This window comes from Pochonia chlamydosporia, chromosome 7 (assembly GCF_001653235.2).
Source record: "Pochonia chlamydosporia 170 chromosome 7, whole genome shotgun sequence".
Taxonomy (NCBI): domain Eukaryota; kingdom Fungi; phylum Ascomycota; class Sordariomycetes; order Hypocreales; family Clavicipitaceae; genus Pochonia; species Pochonia chlamydosporia.
The window spans coordinates 2,320,322-2,340,759 of NC_035796.1; the positions used below are offsets into that span (position 1 = coordinate 2,320,322).

At 51.1% G+C, this 20,438-nt stretch overlaps 7 protein-coding genes across 7 annotated transcripts; 3 read left to right on the forward strand and 4 right to left on the reverse strand.

Moving 5' to 3' along the window:
• Window positions 1-530: 530 nt before the first annotated feature.
• On the reverse strand, window positions 531-1,328 carry VFPPC_09470 (cell wall galactomannoprotein Mp2/allergen F17-like protein; the record flags this gene model as incomplete). Its single annotated transcript, XM_018288001.1, has 1 exon — window positions 531-1,328. One exon carries the CDS (start codon window positions 1,326-1,328, stop codon window positions 531-533), a length of 798 nt encoding a protein of 265 aa, XP_018139367.1.
• A 2,831-nt stretch (window positions 1,329-4,159) lies between these two features.
• On the forward strand, window positions 4,160-5,524 carry VFPPC_09468 (hypothetical protein; the record flags this gene model as incomplete). The annotated part of the gene is made up of 1 exon (XM_018288000.1): window positions 4,160-5,524. One exon carries the CDS (start codon window positions 4,160-4,162, stop codon window positions 5,522-5,524), a length of 1,365 nt encoding a protein of 454 aa, XP_018139366.1.
• Window positions 5,525-8,538: 3,014 nt separating this feature from the next.
• On the forward strand, window positions 8,539-11,140 carry VFPPC_09467 (pyridine nucleotide-disulfide oxidoreductase family protein; the record flags this gene model as incomplete). The annotated part of the gene is made up of 3 exons (XM_018287999.1): window positions 8,539-8,932; window positions 9,056-9,454; window positions 9,519-11,140. 3 exons carry the CDS (start codon window positions 8,539-8,541, stop codon window positions 11,138-11,140), a joined length of 2,415 nt encoding a protein of 804 aa, XP_018139365.1.
• Window positions 11,141-13,212: 2,072 nt separating this feature from the next.
• VFPPC_16540 (hypothetical protein) lies at window positions 13,213-13,416 on the forward strand (the record flags this gene model as incomplete). Its single annotated transcript, XM_018294293.1, has 1 exon — window positions 13,213-13,416. The coding sequence occupies one exon, from the start codon at window positions 13,213-13,215 to the stop codon at window positions 13,414-13,416; it is 204 nt and encodes a 67-aa protein (XP_018139364.1).
• A 1,411-nt stretch (window positions 13,417-14,827) lies between these two features.
• On the reverse strand, window positions 14,828-15,917 carry VFPPC_14606 (capsule polysaccharide biosynthesis protein; the record flags this gene model as incomplete). The annotated part of the gene is made up of 2 exons (XM_018292374.1): window positions 14,828-15,655; window positions 15,708-15,917. 2 exons carry the CDS (start codon window positions 15,915-15,917, stop codon window positions 14,828-14,830), a joined length of 1,038 nt encoding a protein of 345 aa, XP_018139363.1.
• A 424-nt stretch (window positions 15,918-16,341) lies between these two features.
• On the reverse strand, window positions 16,342-17,798 carry VFPPC_14605 (membrane transporter protein; the record flags this gene model as incomplete). The annotated part of the gene is made up of 2 exons (XM_018292373.1): window positions 16,342-17,298; window positions 17,346-17,798. The coding sequence occupies 2 exons, from the start codon at window positions 17,796-17,798 to the stop codon at window positions 16,342-16,344; spliced, it is 1,410 nt and encodes a 469-aa protein (XP_018139362.1).
• Window positions 17,799-18,467: 669 nt separating this feature from the next.
• VFPPC_14604 (methyltransferase domain-containing protein) lies at window positions 18,468-20,215 on the reverse strand (the record flags this gene model as incomplete). The annotated part of the gene is made up of 4 exons (XM_018292372.1): window positions 18,468-18,797; window positions 18,862-19,917; window positions 19,973-20,113; window positions 20,162-20,215. The coding sequence occupies 4 exons, from the start codon at window positions 20,213-20,215 to the stop codon at window positions 18,468-18,470; spliced, it is 1,581 nt and encodes a 526-aa protein (XP_018139361.1).
• Window positions 20,216-20,438: the final 223 nt, after the last annotated feature.

Sequence of the window (20,438 nt, forward strand, 5' to 3'; positions counted from 1 at the left end):
TACCAGCCCAAGCAACGAACCAGCTGCGAACACTCCCACAATAGTTACGGCAACTGAACACGGAGTGCATCCTAGTGCCTATTACAAACCTTTTAGGGTTCTGGGCATCTGTTTCATCCCTAGCTAGGCACTGGGCTCTCATCACAAAATCACTACACAGGACGTGAAGCGCATATTCAAGTGGCATTTCCTCACATGTTTTGTAAAGCTAAATACAGGATCTAGGCATATTCCATAAGCACACTCTACAACGAGGTGACATAATTCAAGTATGAAAACATGAAATGAAATCCGCGATTAGTGTATACCCTGACCGGGCGTGTCATAACCTTGAGCAGACAAACTTGGCCAGTAACGCGGACTTGTTGAAAAGAAGAGAAGAAAATTCAAATCAAGGAAGCTGTCGCCTTATCGGCTTCATTTCCAGAAGATTTGGCCTAGTTCGTACATGACATGCCAGGACAATATCCACACAACGAGCTGTGCTCAACACCACTCTCCAATTTGCTCACACACAGCAAGCAACTTGCTTACCACGGCAGATTCGCCTTGGTAGGGCATGCCTTCTTGGTAGTGGTGACCGTCACAGGTGCCTTGGTCGTGCAAGTAGGAGTGGGAGTGCAGTCCTTGGTGTCGATGGCGGTGACGGTGACAGTCTGAGCGGCAGGGCAAGTATCACTGCCGGGAGGGGGTGTCGTGGTCGTAGGAGGAGTAGAAGTGTTAGGAGGAGTAGTAACTGGGGGAGTAGTAGTAGCTGGAGGAGAAGTTCCAGGGGCCGAAGAAGTAGGGGGAGGAGTTCCGGTGTCCTTGCAGTTAGCTGGGCTGAAGGCATCCTGTGCGGCCTTGAGGTCTGCTACAAGACCGGCAGCAAGACTCTTCGCTATATCCTGCGCAGCCTCGGGGACCTTGGAGATGACGGTGTCAATGAGAGCTTGAGAAGCCGTATTGATGGAGCTGGCTTGAAGGAAGGTAGCCTCGCAAAGGCCATTCTGGGCAATAGCATCCTTCTTGGCCTTGAGATCGGCAAGGAGGGCGTCACCCTTGGCTTGCAAGTCCTTTACAGGAGCCTGGAGACCAAGGGCGTCGGTCAGAGACAACTGACCGGTGGGGTCAACCTTGGCCTTGCCATCCTTGAGTGCCTGAATCAGGGTGTTTGAAGCTGTCAACACGTTGGTTGGGTCACCGGTGAAGGCCTTGACTGCGGTATCAAGGCCAACCAGGTTAGTGCCAACGGTTGTCAAAACACCCTGAATGGTGGGCAAGTCACGGTCAAAGATCACGCCGGCCAAGGCGCCGGTGACCAGAGAAGTTAATGTGAGGAACTTCATTGTAGATCTATTGACTTTTGAGGCAATGAGCGTGAAGAAGGTGGCTGTAAGTGTGAAATGAAAATAAGACAGTTGGTCAATGCTACGGTTACTTTATTCGATGGCTGATCCCTAGTTGGCTGTTTTATACAATGTAAAGATGGCTCAAAGTAGTCTCACATGTTCTCACGAGGGCTCTCACGAGGGTTATCGATTTAGTGGTTCGGGGTTTACGAACCAACTCTCTATGGTCGACTTACACGAGGTCACGGATAATGCAACTAGTGTACAACAGCATGCACCATTGGGCAGAGTATAGAACTCATGCTCGTGCAAGCTATACTTTCAGCAGGACAAACTAAACGCCACCACGGAGCATGTGTGAATTCTAGCCACTGCTGAGAAGCAGGCTTTGGCATCTCAACGTCCAAGCAAGTGAAGCTTGAAGTGACAACACGGGGGTACAAGTGCCGGTGTGGCGTTCAGCCCTCAATGTTGAAAGCTGCAAGCACAGGAATATTGTTCCAGGGGTGCATGCTTTTGGAAGGTCCATAGGAATGCCATTCTATTTAAACTAGCTGTTTACTACAGGGCTGGACGCCTCGGCACACATGGGCACATATGACTGACGGTGTGTCAGTTCATTCACCGAGTGGATTCTTACACCACGAACTACCACCCCGTGGGCAGGAAACTACTAGCGCGACCGAGCACATGGGTTTATTTCCGTTTTTCGGCAGTTACCGTTGCTGTGTCCTAGCATAACGCCGAGTTTGGAAGTCCAACCACCTCTTGGCTGGTGGGTGTCCTCGTCCCTTCTTAGACATAGACGTCAAGTTGAGGGACCGATCTTGTTAACCGACCCTAGCAAGCAACTTCGGCTAAAAGCTTCCTTCATTACGAACTCCCCTCAATCTTCCTACTGCACAGGCGACAGGGTCGCCTTCCACCCTGTCGCACCTTGTCGGTAGATGAGAGATCGTCATAGGTTTCAACTAGCCAAAGCTTCCCCATCGCCACGGCTCTCGCCTTGATTCAGTACAGCGGACTATCTTGTGGCCGGTGATGTGCTCCTCTTCCCCTTCTCAAACACGTCAACCTTCTGGGGTGCCGGGGTACCCTTTGACGCATCATCATAACCCCGACAGCCTAGTCTGACTGTTGGAATCCCAGAAACAAGGGAAACGTCTCCTCAGTGGTCCTTCAATGTCTATACTTGCCGTTATGGGATGTGCCGCCGCCACGCAGCGTCATATCCGTTTATTGCCACATCCCCACAAATTGAGTTGTGGTGGCGACGGAGATTATGGTCCTTGGTTATGCTTCACCAAAGCTTGTGAAGGTTTGTAAACAGCACGAATAAACACTTTGGAGATACAATTGCGTTGCAGTTGCGATCTAATGGAAGGATCGATATGCTCAATCGGTACAGGCTTTTTAGTGTTAATGAACAATTAGTTTCTCAACCAGAAGATTTCAAGGAGCCAACCAAATATGGGAGAGGGACATTGGGAGCGCTCAGCAGAGATCGTATATCTCGAGCTTCTAATGCGGTCGCGATGGCGGATACTCGCAAATTACATCATCATGACTCATCAGTAACAATACTCACCGTCTATCCTAAATGAGTCCTTAAATGCACCACATCAACGAACAGTATCAGTCGCGGCATCACAGCAACACCATCCACCATGCAAAGGTAGTCCGTCACTTCGAACCGATCTCATGGCCGCGACAGGCATATATACGGATTCCGGCGAAAAGAGCGCAGAGGCTCAAATAAAGGCAAAGAAAAGGGCACTTGAGCAGACATTAGATGAGCAGAGGGAGTTGGACTACAATCTTCACGAGAGAGCCCACGAGCAACAACGGTTAATTGACAAGAGCCGCGTGGCTCAATCCGTCCCCGACGACATACCCCAATTTACACAACCACAGGAAAGAGAGGGCGCCAACAAGGAGCGATGATGAAAAGCGTGATAATCCTGCACTTAGGGGGAACTTCTCCAAAGTGAGTTGCTGGCAATGTCCTACCCTGGAGCGATCTTGGGCCGCAAAGGCGATTGCGCGAAAGTCATTAGCACCGGAAAATTAACGATGAAACTGACAGATAACAACTGCAAGGTATTTAAAAAAGGAGAAGGAACAAAGAGTCATAGTTGGATAGAAAAGCAATTTGTTCTATACGTCTGTCACATTGTGCGGTTTACTTGCGAGGTGTCTTGCGCCGCCATCGAGTCCAACCGCCGACAACGCCTACTTGAGCTGGAAAGTATATTTGCCTTGATTGATATTGTCAACGATTCAAGGACTCTATCAAGAGATTGCACAAGTGTCTTTTGGTAAACGTGGTGCGTGTTTCATCCGCGAGCTGTGAGGCCACATGGCCGTCTCAATGAGCACTCTCTTGAATTATATCCCTCAACGGAAATCGCCATGCCGCGTGAATGTGTAGCTTGCGCGCACTTCTTAGCCTGATTCCATGGAAAAGGCTTCAGTTAACGCCATTTCGCCGAGTTCTCGTATCCTTACTGTAAGTCAACAGTGTGTCAGGTCTCAAGCACGAAATGTAGAGGGCATGGTCACAAGTCTCAAGCTTACAAACATTAACGGCGACAATTCAAACGACCCTTCAAGAATATCAAACTTCGGGCTGTAATGAAATCACTGGGCTCACCTTGCTTCCTGGAATTGTGTACATGATCCTTTGCAGATATGTTGACTCAGAATGTGGCTTGGGCAATGTCTGCGGCTGAATAACATCGTGACTCAGCTACCTTTCCTTATGTTCAATAAATTTGCGGTCAATCCTCAGTTCATACACGTCATCCATAGAAGTAATTACCGTCGCTATGAGGATAGAGGACTTTCCAACAGAAATCCTGCGACTCTTCGTATTGAGCCTCGGTAAGTCAGACCGCCGAACCCTGCTCTTTGTCTCCCGCCGCTTCCATGACATCGCGCTACCATATCTTTATCAGTCGATATGTCTCCCAAGCGCGGATGAGACATGGCTCAACATCTTCCTTCTTACGATATTACGAAAACCTCAGATCGCGGACGAGGTTCGAGAGTTGGAGCTTCGCGGTTTTGCGACTACCCGAGCCTCCGAAAGACTTGGCGGTCACGGGCTTTTGCCTCCGCAAGAAGAGGATGTAAAGAGCGCAATAGCCAGAATCATACCTGATCCGCAAGACGATGGTGCCTGGATAGGTGATATCCCGCGACACAGCGCTGATACCCTGTTTGCGGTACTTCTCGCATGTTTGCCGAACCTGTCGAAACTGACATTCGAATTACCTTTCATTGAACCGAAGGATGATCAGGGACGTCCTATATGTCACTTCTATCGAATGCTTATCAGGGCTGTCAGCCGAGAAGAGTCGTCTACAGCTCCTCCGATACTTTCCCACCTCTCCTCAGTGGTGGCCAAGCATAACCGCGACGACAAATACTGTGACGAAGAACTTGCCTCCACCGTACTTAGCCCATTCTTTCAAATTCCGTCCATGAGACACATCACCGCCTTTCAAATCAACGACACCGAGGGAACGAAATGGGACTTGAAACACCCATCGCCAGTCACACACGTAGACCTCCGAGACGCGTGCGCCACCAACGGCATGCAGCAACTCATATCAAGCTGCCAAAATCTCCAGTCATTCACATACTCCCATACCGCGAGGGAAGCTATCCACGGAGTACCTCAGAGTCTACGAACTGCTCTGCACCACGCAAAACACAGCCTAACGACCCTCATTCTGGACTTCCGCAGCTTCTGCGATGAGTTTGACTACGGCGTCCTCGGCGAGTCGCTGGCCTGCTTTGAGTCTCTGAAGCTTCTGCACATAGACGCGTACAACCTCCTCAAGTTTGAAGACAACTTTGACCAGGATTCAGAATTTGAGTATGAGAATACGGAGCCTACGGTTGCGGATATGCTGCCGGCATCGATGGAAAGTTTGCATATATGTGCGTTGGAGCCACAGCACATGCAGCAATGCTTTGAGCAGCTGGTTGATTTGGCGGGTGTAGCTGGAGAAAAGTTTCCCGTGCTGAAGGAGATTTTGCTGACTGTCAAGGTGTATGTGGATGATGAGACGAGGGATGAAGTGAAGAGGGCTTGTGCAAAGGCTGGAATTGAGTGTCGGTTTACGCTGTATTGTGGGTGTTTTGAGAGGCGTTGGGGTGGTAAGAACTTTTCTTGGAAGAAGTGAGAAGACTTGGAGGCTCGTTGATGATAGCTACGATAGGTGGTGTAGTGATACAGTTATCTCACATTGCGCATGTTTAGGTTTCTACTACGAGATTGAGATAAACTAAATGACCATTGGCTTCACAGGAATAGATAGTCTAGTTGTGAACCAGCGTGACTTGATGTAAGTCAGGTTTTTGGTGCGAATGCCAAGTTGGCGACTTGTAAAAAGCCAGCGATGATGTTTGTGGTCCTTTTGTCTTTCTCTACAAGCTGACGCCGTTTCGCAGTTGAGCTGTCTCCGCGGGTTGAGATACTGATAGTATGAATCAAGCTGCAACCGTCTTTACAAATGCTCGCATTCCGTGGTTACTCCAACTGGGTAACTTCATCATAGTGTCACCTCTTGGTAAATGTCGTGTATTTGATGTGCCCAAACTAGTATAGTAAGTTGTTATGGAATTGCCCGCAGAGGCAACACTGCTGAAACTCTTCAATGGGAGCAATTGAACTCCCGTTACCTGTTCTATTCCGCAAGGTTACATGCAATCTGCTTCCCCTTCTAGGAAGGGTGGTATTGAGCGGGAGCAACGACCATGCCAAGGGCTCTTGGTGGAATTAGCCTCCCAAACCAGACGACATGCAGTCGGGTTGACCCGATGCTTGTTTGCCAGATTGGGATGCCTGTTCCTGTAACCCGTCTGATTGCAACATATGCTACGGCCAATGAATGCTCTGACTCGTGTCCATTGTTACCCTGTATGAGATTGGGGCTTGGCCTCGGACTCGAGCGCAGCCATACATGGAATCTAGAAATGATTTGCCAATTTCAATCGTAACAAGAACTTGTTTGCTGGTACGCTGATTCACTACTGGCCATGGCATTGGTTGGCAATGTTAGATTTGGCATACTCAATTGGAAACAATGCGATGGATATGCTCGGGTCAAAAACCATGGCTATGATGCATACGCGTAGATGCAAAGTAATACAATCTTCAATATTACATTCCGTGTAACATCCGGGGCAGATACGTTCCGGGTTGTTGGAGGGTAGTATGCAACTCGGTTCACCCTCCTCACAGGCGACCACCGGTCCTACACAGATCGATCGGGATGAACACGACCCCCAGGCCAATAAGACCTTCCATAGAGTCACATTATTGTGAATGGATCAGATCCGCCAAGAGCTGTATCTTTGCGATTCGTCCCTGGACCGAGTGCACTGACACTGTCCAAGCCTTCCCAAGATGTCTCATCGCGCCGACGATGCAGATCAACGAGGCAAAAACACGCGACTTCGGGTGGGTAACAGTGTAGACCCTCAAGGGAACAATTTCCCCAACATCAACCTTCCCAATTTGCTCGAGCCCATGAAACCTGGCCGGGGTTCGGGAAACAGAACACGAACCATGGAAGCGCGGAGAAGTGAGCAAGGCAAGACAGGCCACAACGCTGTGCATATCCATGTATTGCGATTGCATGTTCTAGATTCAATTGTCCAACACATTGGTCAACTATCAGTGCTGACAGTTCCCGCTGTTTCCGTCCCGCATGTTTGCTGCTGTTGGACGGGATGGGACTTTTGTTTGGTTGATAGCGTCTTCAACCTAGCACATCACAATTTACGAAAAGGCAGGTCACAATACCAAACCGCAATAACCATAACGTCACGGAATTAACCACGCCATTCAGCCGGCGCAAAAAGAGAAGCCGGCTCGAACCAGTTTGTGTTTCCTCCCCACACTTTATCTCCATTCCCCAGTCCCAGTTGCTCCAAATCACAACATCGCCTGCCGCCCGGAGTCTTTCCGCCCAAACATTTTGTTCGCAATGAAGGGGCCCGCCCCTGAACAAAGTGGCAAACATGAGTCTTTGACCTGCCAAGGCCGGTAATTAATGGATCTTGGTTTCCGGCAAGCCAAGCCCTATCCGGATGCCGCTCGGGTCGGGTCCACTCCCGATAGTTGGAGGCTTTTGTTGAATACACGGATTACCCATACGAGGGGGCTATCTACTAAGCGGCATTGACTTTGTTGAACTTGTTCTTATCCGAGGGCCGGTTTTCTCACCAAAGGCGAACAAGTGGTATAGCCCGGGGAGCGGTTTGGAACCACAACACTTGTATTGTCAACCATGGAAAAGAGTTAGGACCATTTCTGGACTTTTGCAAGATCAAGGCTTGGAGAGCTGAAATCCCTGCCTCCATGAACGCTAGGCTAAGCCACATGCAACTTCACTTCATGCACAGGCAGCTTAGTCCGTGTAATAAGAGCCGGATACAACCCACCTGCCGAAGTGAGCAGGTCGGTGCAGTCAAGGCGAACCTCTTTGGTCCGACTTCTGGGGGATGGAGGAGGACCCCTGTGATCCTTTGACGGTGGCGCCTTTTTCCTTTCGACTCTTCAGCGAGCACCTTTGTTCTTGCGCTGAAGATTTCGGCCGTCCGTCCCCCACATGTCCATGGAGAAAGAGTCCTTTGGCTTTGTTCCTGGCGTGGCGCCAGGCTTCTCCGTAGATTGCGCCAATTGGGACTTTGTTGCCGGTCTTGCGGCCGTCGTTATCTCGGTCGTGGCAACCTCCACATACGCCTCCAGTTGGAGCCATCGTAGCCTTGACCCGTGATGATTAGTCGTGGGGCGGCAAAGGAGGGACCTGCTGATCGCAAGCATGCAAACACGGGCAATGATGCCGTGGCATAGCCTTCTTTTCAAGTCTATCCGTAGTAAGCTATTGGAGTTTCCCCATGGCCAGGCCAGGGTCTCGTCCCAGCTCGTGCAGAGGCCCGGTGAACATGGCCTACCTCGATGGTCACTTGAGTTGCCGTTATTCTGTACTGGGCAGGAGCTCAGCTATTAGCCAGAACTTGGATAAATATTGGAGGATCTCCCCTTCCTTGATGATCTTTCGAGAAGTGTCTGCTTGCCCGTCTTTGTTTTCCAGACGACTCCAGGTCTGTTGTCTGTTGTTACCTTGAGACATTCCGCAACCCCAAAGCCCGGGTATCGAGATAGGTCAGCGCAAGAAACTCGCCCACAATGCGCAGCAACACCATCGTTGCGGCAGCTCTTCTTGCTGGCGCGGCCGAATTGGCCGCTGCCGATGGCTGCAATGCCGACAACTGCCTGCGAGCCATGAGAGCGACGCAGATTCCTGGCCGTCTTGAGAGTGCAAAAGCTTTCTGTGCCACTTACACCAAGGCTACCGGGACGATTGCTCCCACAGCCATTCCATCTTTTGCCGCGGATGGCTGCAAGGACAATTTGAATGCCCCGATGCCCTTGAGAATCTCCAGCGCTTGCTCATGCATTGCTCCTGGTACTTCGACCACTTCGACTCCTACCACTCCTACCACGACGCCTACCTCCACGGCAACTGGAAACCCTTGCGCCAAGGTCAGCGCCTCTTGGGCCGCGCAGAAGAAGACAACTGGTAAGTGTCCAAGAACTGCACCCTATAATGACACGGGTGTAAAAGAACTTGCAAGATGCAGGTTTAGCCGTGTTTGAGGTTAAAAAAGGAGGCTTGCTAACGTGGTGTTCGTCTATTGCGTAGCTACCCCCACTGTGGCAGCATCACTTGCTCACGAATGTCTCAAAACTGTTCCTCTGGGCAAGGATCAGGCCATCCAGCTGATCGATGCCATTGAACCCTACCTCGAGTGGCAGAGTGATGCCGGCTACAAGAAGGACCCTCCCAAGTCTTACTTCTATCCTGGCTTCGACATCTTTGGCAACCTGGCCAAGGTCAGATCCAATGTCAAGGCCGGCAAATATGCAGGCGAGTTCGATTTCCAGACCGACCTGTACAAGCAGATCTGGGCTCCTGGCCAGGATGGCCACTATGTCTTGTACCCCGACCTGTTGGCGCGGGCGTTCAAGTGGAGGCGGGCAGTTCCTCCCATTGTGTCGATCAGTGAGGATGGCAAGTCCTTGCCTGTGATTAAACTCCAGAGTAAGTGTTTTTCGAGTATCAAGTATCGACGCTTGTCTTGATCCCGGGCGCTGACAGCTTGTAGCCGATGTTGTTGCGAACCCTAAGACTGCTCAGGCCATTACCAAGATCAACGGTATTGATGCGGCCAAGTATGTCGAGGACACTGTCAACGGTGCCAGTTACCTCCAGGATGTGGACTCATCCTACAACACCATGTTTTGGTCCAAGTCTACCGCCGCAAACGGTGGTGTGGGCAACTTTGTTGCTGGCGGCCGCAGCGCATTGTTCTATCACGGCGACACCACCAAGTTGACCTATGCCAACGGCACGACTGTCGAGATTGAGAACAAGGCCTACATTGTCGGTGACATGACTGGTGTCGTTGACGGTCCTTCCATGTACAAGAAGTTCTGCACTCCTGTTCCTATTCAGAATGCTGCTGCTGCCCCCGCTGCTGCTCCTGCGAATGTCACTATTCCTGGATACCCCAAGCCGGTTATTGCAACCTCAGACGGTGTTGTCTCTGGCTACTACCTCAGTGGTCCTGGACTCGACGACGTTGCCGTTCTTTATCTCATGTCGTTTGAGCCCAAGAGCCCGGCTGAGTTCCAAGCTGTCATCAGCGACTTTTTGCGTGAAGCCAAGGCCGCCGGCAAGACCAAGCTTGTTGTTGACTTCCAGAACAACGGCGGTGGTTACATTCTGCTTGGCTACGATTTCTTCCGCCAACTTTTCCCGTCTGTTGTTCAAGACGGCAACTCTCGCTGGAAGCAGAGCAAGAGCTTCGCTTACCTTTCCCGCGTCATTTCCGACTACGTCAAGGACGTAAACCCTGCTACGGAAACAGACGAGGATAAGCTCAGTCTGTATGAGACTTGGTACAACTACCGTTACGACATGAACATTACCAATCAGCCCTTTGCTACTTTTGACGACAAGTTCCACCCTCACGTATACAAGAACACCGATTACACCAACCTGATGCGATGGAACCTCACCGATCCTCTGACTACCACTGACCCTAAGTTCGGCATGGGTATCGAGATCTCCGGTTACGGCACTCGCGCCAACCTCACTCAGCCATTCAAGGCCGAAGACATCATCATTCTCTACGACGGAGCTTGCTCATCTACCTGCACCCTGGCTTCTGAGATGCTCCGCATCCAAGCCGGCGTCAAGTCCGTCGCCATGGGTGGTCGACCCAAGAAAGGTCCCATCCAGGGCGTCGGCGGTGTCAAGGGCTCCCAAGTCCTCAACCTGATCAACATCTACGGCTACACCAACTACGTCTCCCAACTCACCAACGACGCCAAGATCAAGGCCGAGTTCAAGCGCTTCACCACCCTGCCCATGGAGCGATCCACCGCGTCGGCCGTCAATGTTCGCGACCAGATTCTCCGAGACAATGTCAACGACGGTGTGCCCGCTCAGTTCGTCGCTGAGGAGGCCGACTGCCGTCTCTACTGGACTGCGCCCATGATTTCCGACGTCACCGAGGTCTGGAAGTCCGCTGCCAACTCTGCCTTCAACGGTGCCAAGTGCGCTCACGGCGGTATTTCCGGCTCCAAGCCTAATCGCAGAAGCGATGTTGCGCCAGTCCTGAGCGGTCGTCGTCCGGCGAGATTGTCGGAGTTGGTTGATAAGACACCCGTTGCGCATAGCGCGGAGTGGGAGGCTGTGCATCTGCAGATGGCTATCAACTGAGTATAAGTATATAGAAGGAGTATTTTTAATGAACACTGGCATAAATATATTGTTAATATGACGATTGGTTCAAGTTTCGCTGTGTAAATGTTGCTCATGTCGTTTGCCACTCCTTCTCAACCTCAAGAGTCGAGAGCACCTTCCTTTCCAGCAAAGCAAAGGAGTCGCAGCTGGCCGCACTTGCCAGTTGGATGCAAAACGTTCCATGTCACTACTTGACGTCGATCGTCTTCGCAATTTGCACCTTTCACCATTGCATCCCATAACATCTTATCAACATCTTATCATATCTGCCACCTACTATTGAATACATGCAGTCGGGGATACTGCCGTCACAGATGTGACAAGCGTTGCGTCCTCTTTCGAACACCATGGATTCCGAACTAAGGTCACTGCGTTTAGAGGCCGTCCTTCGTGATCGGCATCACGTTTGTTCACTGCAAGATTACATTCCAGGTGACGGCGCTGACAGGGCAGTAGAATCAGATCATCCTAAGGGTCACAACACCCAGAACGACCAGACGGCTACACCCGTCTGCGTAAGTCCCAGCCGCCCGTCAACATGATGATATATATGGATGCCAACGTACTGTGACAGGCCCGACTCAAGCATTGAATTCATCGCGATCGCCGCGGATGGGGGGGTAACCGTTTGGGGAAAGCGAGATGCGGGAGCTGGCAGAGTTTGGGACAACGCTCCCACCTTTTGGACCAGTGTGGGCAGCGTCTACTGGGGGTCCTTGGTGCGTACGCAAATCATTGAGTTCATTTGAGTTGTTTACTCGGAAGGAAATGTTATCGCTAATGGGAGCTAGCTCCTTACACTGTCCAAGTTCGATGGCCTCGTAGTGTCTGATCCCCTGCGCGGACTTTGCTTTCAGCGTCTGGCGCTCATGTTGGGTCACTGGTCTGTAACCGACGGAGTAACCGAAACGTCGTGTATTGATATAAGCCCATGTCACCGATATGTCATTGCCTCGGGAGCGGGGGGCATGCTTTATGCTCTGCAGTTGGAAGGGGTTACTCAGAGCACTTACTGGGGCCAGAGGAAAGAGTTTTATCTACCAGGCGTAGTATGTGTGCAGTTTTCTCAAGCTGGTAACCACGTGGTAGCGTATATTGCAACACAACACCAGCTTTTGGTACGTGTGCGCCGAGTCTCGGCCGCCATATACACTTGGCCTGACAAAAGTGTAATGGAGTTAGTATATCGAACTGACGTGAGAGGTAGGTATGGACGAACGAGACATGGAACATCCATACCGTCGGTCCGAATCCCGATTCAACTCTGCCAGGAGAGGACATAACTTGCCTGGCGGTGATTAATAATGGCAATTTCATCGCCGTGGGCCACGTCTGTGGTCTGGTAAGCATATATCAAGTCGATGCCGCCCGAGTTTTCTTTTTCGACGCGGAATCCCCCGTATATGACGTTGCGTTTGTATCCTCGCAGGGCATTGTGTGCGTCGCAATAGACCTGGGGGTATTTCTCTACCATCTCTCATCGAGCAGCCCAGTTTTCGTAGCGTGGTTTGGTGCGGACCTGCAAGGATATTTACATCCTCTCAGCATAGATGTGACGCACGACGAGACTCGCCTGATTGCGTCGTGCGATACAAAAGACATTTACGTGTGGAGTCTGGCTTGTCTATCAACAAAGTCGCAGGAAGCACAAGATATGGCAAAGGCAGGAGTTCAGACGTTGGCAGTAGACACAAACATCAAAGTGGCTCAGAGAGCAGCCAAGAAGGGCTGGAGGCCACGATGCCGGTCAGCTTTACACAAAAAACAAAAACTCTCTTTTGGAGGTATGGAACAGTACTGCAGCGCATACTCGCTCGAGCCATTCATTTGGTCAATACCAAGGGCCATCAACCTAAGTCGCTTAAGTCACTCGACTAAAGCCATCAACCGCAAACCAGCGTCTTAAAACAAGGCTGAAGAAAAGCCGTCAATAGCGACTACCAGAAAGACAGAAAATACAGGGTATGTGCATGTGCACGATCAAATGACACATCAACGTCGTTGGAGACTTGAAAGTTGAAACGCAAACCATCCGATGACAGTTTAGTATGGGGTTATGGCCATCCACTTTGTACACTAGATTACAATACGTGCAGTACTGTACATACACTTCAACACCCGAGCAAGTGTTCATGTGTCTAAAAGCGTCAAAATCTCACCACATGCATCATCATCTTCAAGTCCCAAGCCATGTCCGTCCGAGTCCTGGCATCGGTCCACCCTGGCTAAGATGGCCCGACGTGGCTAAATAGGCATCCTTGGTCAACCATCCACACCACTTCGAGGCTGGAGCTTGAGCTCAGGAACGGTTTACGTCCTTGTGGGTTGTGAGAGGTGAGAGTTGTGCAAGTTTCTGCTATTGAATATCGTACTTGGACAACCATGGCACAACACCAGTAGCGTGGTGCCACCAGCAGCAACTGGCGAAAATTCTTGAAGCAACTTTGCCAGCAACTTTCGCTGCCATCAACGTTCATAATTTCATGGTGCTTGGCTTGCATTCAAGCGAACCTCCAACCTTGAACCGAGTCTTGGTCAGCCACACCAGGGGCCAAGGTCCTGGTTTCATGTCGCACCAGATATGCAGGCCCCTGGGTGAGCGGGTTTAGGCCACCAAGACGGTTTAGCTCAACGCCTTGCACAAACTGCTGCCGTGTTTTGCGTGTCTTTCACCAATTGAAGATGAGTGGGAATGGCAGTTGGCCGGAGAGATTTCCTTTCATTCGGAAAGCCAGCAGCCGTTTTGGCCGGGGTGCTCCGCTCATCGTAGCCATTACAGCACAGTACAGCCGAATTGCATTGGGATGAAGAGCAAGGATATGCAGTATGTGTATTTATGCTGCTTCACATGTAAGACGTGGAGAAGTGCTTGGACCTGAGCGCCACTATACTGACTAGGAATCTGCCATGCATGTGGTCATATTAGGATGAGTTTACTTTTCGTGCTCGTTCTCTTTCGTTCTTGTTTCCCTCCGACATTTACATCGATTCAGACCGAGTAACACAGACTTCGACATTGACAAAACGTATGGACCATGAATCCTTTGTACCTCGTGTGGCTGGTCGTGTCGGCAGCAGCATTTGATCTTGCCTCGCTGCAGAAACTGCTGCCCGAGTGCTCGCTGCTGTGTCTGGCGGATGGCGTGGCCAAGCATAATTGCTCGTTGGTGGATTTCGAGTGTCAATGTAATAAGATTGAGCCGATTATAAAGACTGTTGCGCCGTGTTTGGTGCGTGCTGGTTGCGACTTGCAGAACATTACGAGTACGTTTGCCTGATAGTTGTATGGTGTTTGGGTTTTGAGAGGAATCTTGCTGACGAGTTGTAGCTACCGGCAGGGTTGTGTTGAATGTTTGCAAGACGTTGCCGGGGGGGAATGAGACGAAGCCGGGTAGTGCGACGACGACACCAAGTACCACGAAATCGGGGGCTGTGGGAGTTAGATGCGGTGTTGGATGGGGAGCGGTGCTGGGAGTTGTGGTGATGAGTGTATTTTTGTAGGTTGTGATGGAATGGATTGGGTTTATGGCGTTGTTTGGAGTTTGGGAATGGGAAAGGAATTGTATGATTAGTCTATATCTACCGTGAGTCTAGCTCTTCTATCGATTAAACAAAGTTCTACAAGCCATTAGTTCAGCGTAACCACTCATTGCCGCCAGATAATCAGCACGGCCCAATCTTTGCCAAAGCACCATATGTACCACCATCAAACATATCATGACACTCATCCAGCCTCGAAAAATGCTCAGCAACCTCCATCCCCTTCCGTCTCTGCGCCTCGACCCTCCTCCAATCCCAAGCCCCCTCAACACTCAAATCAACATCCGCCAAATCAACCGCCTCATCACCGACCTGATTCTCACCACCCTTCCACCCGCCAGGCCGTTCCGGCAACAACCCCGACTCCTCCAAAATCACCGCTGGATGAACAGTCAACCTCCCCAGCTTAAACACGTACTTGCTCACCGCCGTAGCATAAATCTTCTTCTCCCACCCGCCCGACGCATCCTTCCCGCTCCTCGTGCGCACCCGCCCAAACCGCGGGTCCAACCACTCGGTAGGCTTCGCCGTCCCCTTGGGCACGAAATGCGTCACCATGTACAGCCACTTCCTGTCCCAGGCGAGGACCTTGCTCCACAGCTCGTAGGATCGGTACGCGCGGATCTCCTTCTTGAAGGAGCACGACACGGAGCCGAGCATGATGCCCATGGCTCCGCGGGCGGGTTTCCCGGTCTTGGGGTCGAGGACCAGGCCCGTCGTGGTGTTGTATGTGAGGCTGCGCATGGCAGGGCGGGTGAGGTAGCTGACGAGGTGGGTGCGCGCAATGTCCAGGTCGGTGAAGTAGGTCGAGTTGGACTTGTGGAGGTTGTAGTCGATCTCGAGGAGGGGCGCGCGGGTTTCCGAGACCATGGGCTTGAAGAGGGCTTTGGGGGTGAGGTCGGGCGATTTGCGGAGGATGTTGTGGTAGACGATGGCGTAGAAGACGCGGTACTGGCGGTATGTTAGAAGTGTTTTTGTTTGAGGTGCAGGATGGAGTGCTTACTGTCCATGCAAAGGGGAGGTTCTTCCAGTTGAAGACGACGAAGAGGAGGAGGAGGATTCGTGATGTGCGCCCTGGTCCGGTTATGAAGTTGTGGATTGCGATGGGCCAGTTGATCTTGTAGGCGGCGTAGCCAGCTGACCCGAGGGCTACGGGGACGATGACACGGATGGCGACGGCGAGGCCACCGACTTTACTTGAAGCCGATGCCATTGTGGTTGTTCTGTGGTGTCGCGATGTTGCGATGGGAGGTTCGGCGCGTCAGGGGTTTGTCGTTCAATGTTGGGCTGCGATTGACTAGGCCGCAGCGGTCGCAAACGAGGGCAGATAGCTCGACAAATGCGCAAGAGAGTGGACTGGAAGAAACAGAAAGGAATGAGAAGAAGCGCCTCGATGGCGCAAAATTAATCAACTTGCAAAAGATGGAAAAGGGCGGTTGATCCACAATCCAGGAACCGGAGGGATGGAGTTGTTGAGTAAGCATCCATCATTCATGTCTCGCCGCCGATGCCGAGGCTCATCGTGCCAAACCCCGGAGACGGGGACGGAGTTTAAACGGAGACATCAACGACGTTGGGAAATAGGAGTGTAAATATGGTAGAATACAGCATTATTTATTGGACAACACCAAGTAAATTCATCGCCTCTTCTCTCCAATTCCCACAAACGACACCACGGCCGTAATCCCGGCCACCACCGCAAACACACCAGCCATGACACTATACCCAACACTCTCCCTCAACATCCCACTCACCAAAGGCCCAACCGCCAGTCCAGCAAACGCAAACACGGAACTAAGCCCATACAGCTGAGCATACGGTCCGTTCTCCCCAAAGAATCCCGGATTCGCCGACTCATACCTTTCCGTGACGTGGCTCGCCTCCACCAAACCCGGTGAAGCAATCGTCGACAACCCAATCCCATTCAACGCCAGGATAACACAAAACAGAATGACATTACGGTCGCCAGTCAGAATCTCCTGCGACGGCAGACCCAGAAGAACGAAACAAGGAACCAGGAATGCGTAGCCCGCTGTCGCCACCACCTTGGTTCCGTACCTATCTACAGCTAGTCCGGCCACTGGGCCCAACGCCAAATTCGGTATGACAATCGCGGCGAAGAGGAGGCCAACTTTGAGGGAAGAGAAGTGGAATAGCTTTTCTGTCTCGGTTGGGACAGTCGCATCGAATACACCGACCAGTAATGACTGCACTGACACGAGCAGCATTGCTGTCAGAAATCGGGGATTGCGAAAGCAGTACAGAATGGGGATAGCTTGCTCCATGCTGCTGAGAGTTGTGTGTATTTTATACTCTTCACTTACAGGCCTGGGAATCAAAGGATCGCCTTCTCGTGCTGCTGAAGAATGCTGCCCTGGCATCGTCGGGTAGCTATCTTCGGGAGGAAAATGGCAAAGACCTGATCCATCATGACTGCTGATAGACTTGGGATCAATGACGAGGAGCCTCATTACAAGGTCAATGGCCAGAATCCCGATAGATACTGCAGACACGGCAGACATGCCAGCTCTGCCGTAGAGCACACCCCCCAGAACAGGTGCAATAAGCTCCCCGACTGAAATGACCGACGATATCTACACATGTCAGCTTATACCCTCTCGAAGTGAGTCCAGATACTCACCATCCCAATAGCCTGACCTATATTCTTCGGCCCAACCACATCCTGCACCATAGCAAGTCCCGCCGTCCACACTATCGCCGCAGAAACACCCTGCATCGCCCTCGCAACAGCCAAGACACCCACGGTACGTCCAAAAGCCAACAAACCCGTCGCAGCCAGCAGGAGCATCAAACCCGCGAGGAACGGCCGTCGACGAGACCCAATCCTATCCGTAACCCATCCCGCCGGAAAAGAAAACACAACCGACGTCCCCGCGTATACCGCAAGCATCATCGATGCATGTAGCTGGATTCGATCATCCGGAACGCCAAGACGGTCGTGCAGCAGGAACGGCAGCACGGGAACAATGATCCCGTAGAGAAACAGGTCAGTGAACAGGCCTAGTGCAACTGTGGCTAACACGAAGCCGGCGTTGGAGCGCCAGCGGAATCCCCACGGGAGAGAATGCGTCATTTGGAGAAACTGGATAATGAGACGGGATGAACAGCTAGTTCTGGTCTGGACTTGTTCCACGACTGGCTTTTAGCTGGAGCCAGTATCACAATTTGTGCTCACTAGCAAGATGGATGGTTGCGCAAGAGTGGACTTGCTTTTCCTTCACCGCATTATATAACTTTTTTTTGTAGGAATTGGTCCATGTGTAACCGTGAACAGGCCAACATTACCAATTGTTGGAAGCGGGTGGCGGGATGTAGACCACCCGTTCACTCAGCTTATGCGTGTTTCACTACAAACGATACAATGCGCTTTTCGCTGGAAGGGCTGTCAAGTCTTGGATTGGAGTGCAAGGATGTACGGAGTACGAACTCCTGTATTAACTTTGTGTGACGTGGATGCAGAAACGAGATGGCGGAAGTGGAATGAGCGGTTGAGATGCTGTCAGACGACGCAAGCTACGCTGAGAAGCTCATTTTGAGTTGTCGAATTTCGAGGGACATGGCCAGAGCTTCATGCATGAATACTGGGGGCTTGATTCCCAGATATGCAGCAGGCAAAGCTGAGTTTAATCGCACCGGCAAGCAAATGGGGAGTACAGTGTCAAAGCTGCAAATGAATATTGACAGTTGAAACTAAGCGCACGAAATTGTGTGCAACAGTCAAGCTCTAGCCATCACTCTACTATCAAATAAGCCTTTCAAATCGGACTATGTAGCCTTCCACGTTTCCCTCAGAAGCCGGCGACGGGTACAGAGCGCCATGCTGCTTATGCACGAGCTTCCACCCATTTGGAACCCCAAACCTCTCAACCATCTGGACGTGATTATTCATGAAGAAGAGATCTCCAACGTCCTCTTGCATCTTGCTGATTACCTTGTTGTCCAGATTTTCCACCTCAATGGTCAACGACCTGCGGGCCATCATAAACATCCTTGCCAAAACTGTATTGAGCTCAACGGCATCAAGGAACAAAAGCGCCCCAAAGCAGACAATGTGATCAAACTGGACATCTTCCTGTTGCGCAGACCCAGTTATTAGCAAGGCAAATGGAGGCAATATCTCATTGATGAATCCGTACCATGATGTATTCCTGCATGGAGCAGTTCCAAAGTGGCTTCTTGTAGTACTTCTTGATGTCAGGGGCGCACAACATGCCAGCCGAGATCTCGACACCGACAATTTCCGTCGTCATCGCACCGCGGTCGTGTAGGATCCGGCCGAATACGCCGGTACCACAGGCCAGGTCGAGGACTGATCCCGAAAAGTCAAAGTTGTCGGCGGTGAACTGTAGCATTTTGGACATGTTTGTTGACTCCCAAAACTCATCGTACGTGTCGGACCAACTGTCGTAGACTGCCGCCGTCTGATGGATCCGGTTTTTGTTGGAGCCAAGCTGACTGCGCTTGACGGTCAATAAAGTGTCGAGAAAGGCTTCCCGGCCTCCAGGAAAGGTTTCTTCCACCAGGAAATCACCGTCGAACCGATGCTCTTCGCGGCCATATAGGATAGGATTGCAGTTGACGTCGATTACGTAGATGTCTTGGGTGTTTCTCTCGACTCGCATGGTGACATAGGCCCATGCTCCTTCGCTAGAGGACTTGATGAACGTGAATGCGTTTACGGCAGTTTGTTGTAGCCTTTCCTGGAGTTCCCCTTCCACTAGAATATGCTGTATCTTCCTGGCCGTGGAATATGCAGTCTTGTCGTCTCTTGTCAAGAACCTAATGTCCGCCGACGTAGAATCTGGGAAAACGAATTGCAGAGGAACTAGGGCAACCACATTAGTGCCCAAATCAATGACGACTGCTGCACAGTCATCTCCAAATACGTAGTCCTGGACCGAAATTGCCAATGTTGGATTCTCCTCCTGAAGCAGGGTGATTCGCTTTCCGACTGCTTCGTCGTCGGAGCAAACGGCACTCCAATCCAACCCAAGTGAGCCACACTTGTCGAAGTACTTGACCATCTTGGGATACTTGCCGTATGTGTTGCCGGGAACTTTGACATCCGAGTCATTTTTCTTTTGGCTTAGATCAAGCCCGTTTGTGGTCAAGAGACCGGATACATTGGTCAGTATTGTGACGCCTTTAGACTCGAGATACTTGGCTGCTTCAATGCCATCTCTGTCGACACCCTGGACACCTGGTAAGTGACGATCTGCCAACGTAGGATGTGTACGATCTACGAACCATGCAATTCATGAATACATCGAAATTCTCGCGGCACACCTCATCAATCTCGGATTTTGCATTGCTCCCCGTGATTTTTCGGTTCACGAATTCGTGACGGTGCCGCGGAACACACTGTGTGGGATCCGACAAGTTATCGCACTGCGGATGTATTAGCAAGCCATTGATTTGGTTCGAAGAACAAAGGACCTTTCTAAACTGTGGCTCCGCGGTCTCGAGCAGTGATAAAATACAAATCTTCATTCTGAAAATCTCGTCAATACAGTGGCATAGTCAATCGTTGGTTTGAGTGTTTGAGCTTGACATTTTACTTCAGCCTGAGAGGATCAGCAATGGGTGTCAAGCAGACACGGCGTGAGCTAGACGTCATATCCCAAATAAGTCCTTGTTACCATCCGGTAAAAACGCCCCTCCGGATTGTGAACGTTCTACAGCCCGCCAACCTGGTCCCGGATTCTGCAATCTG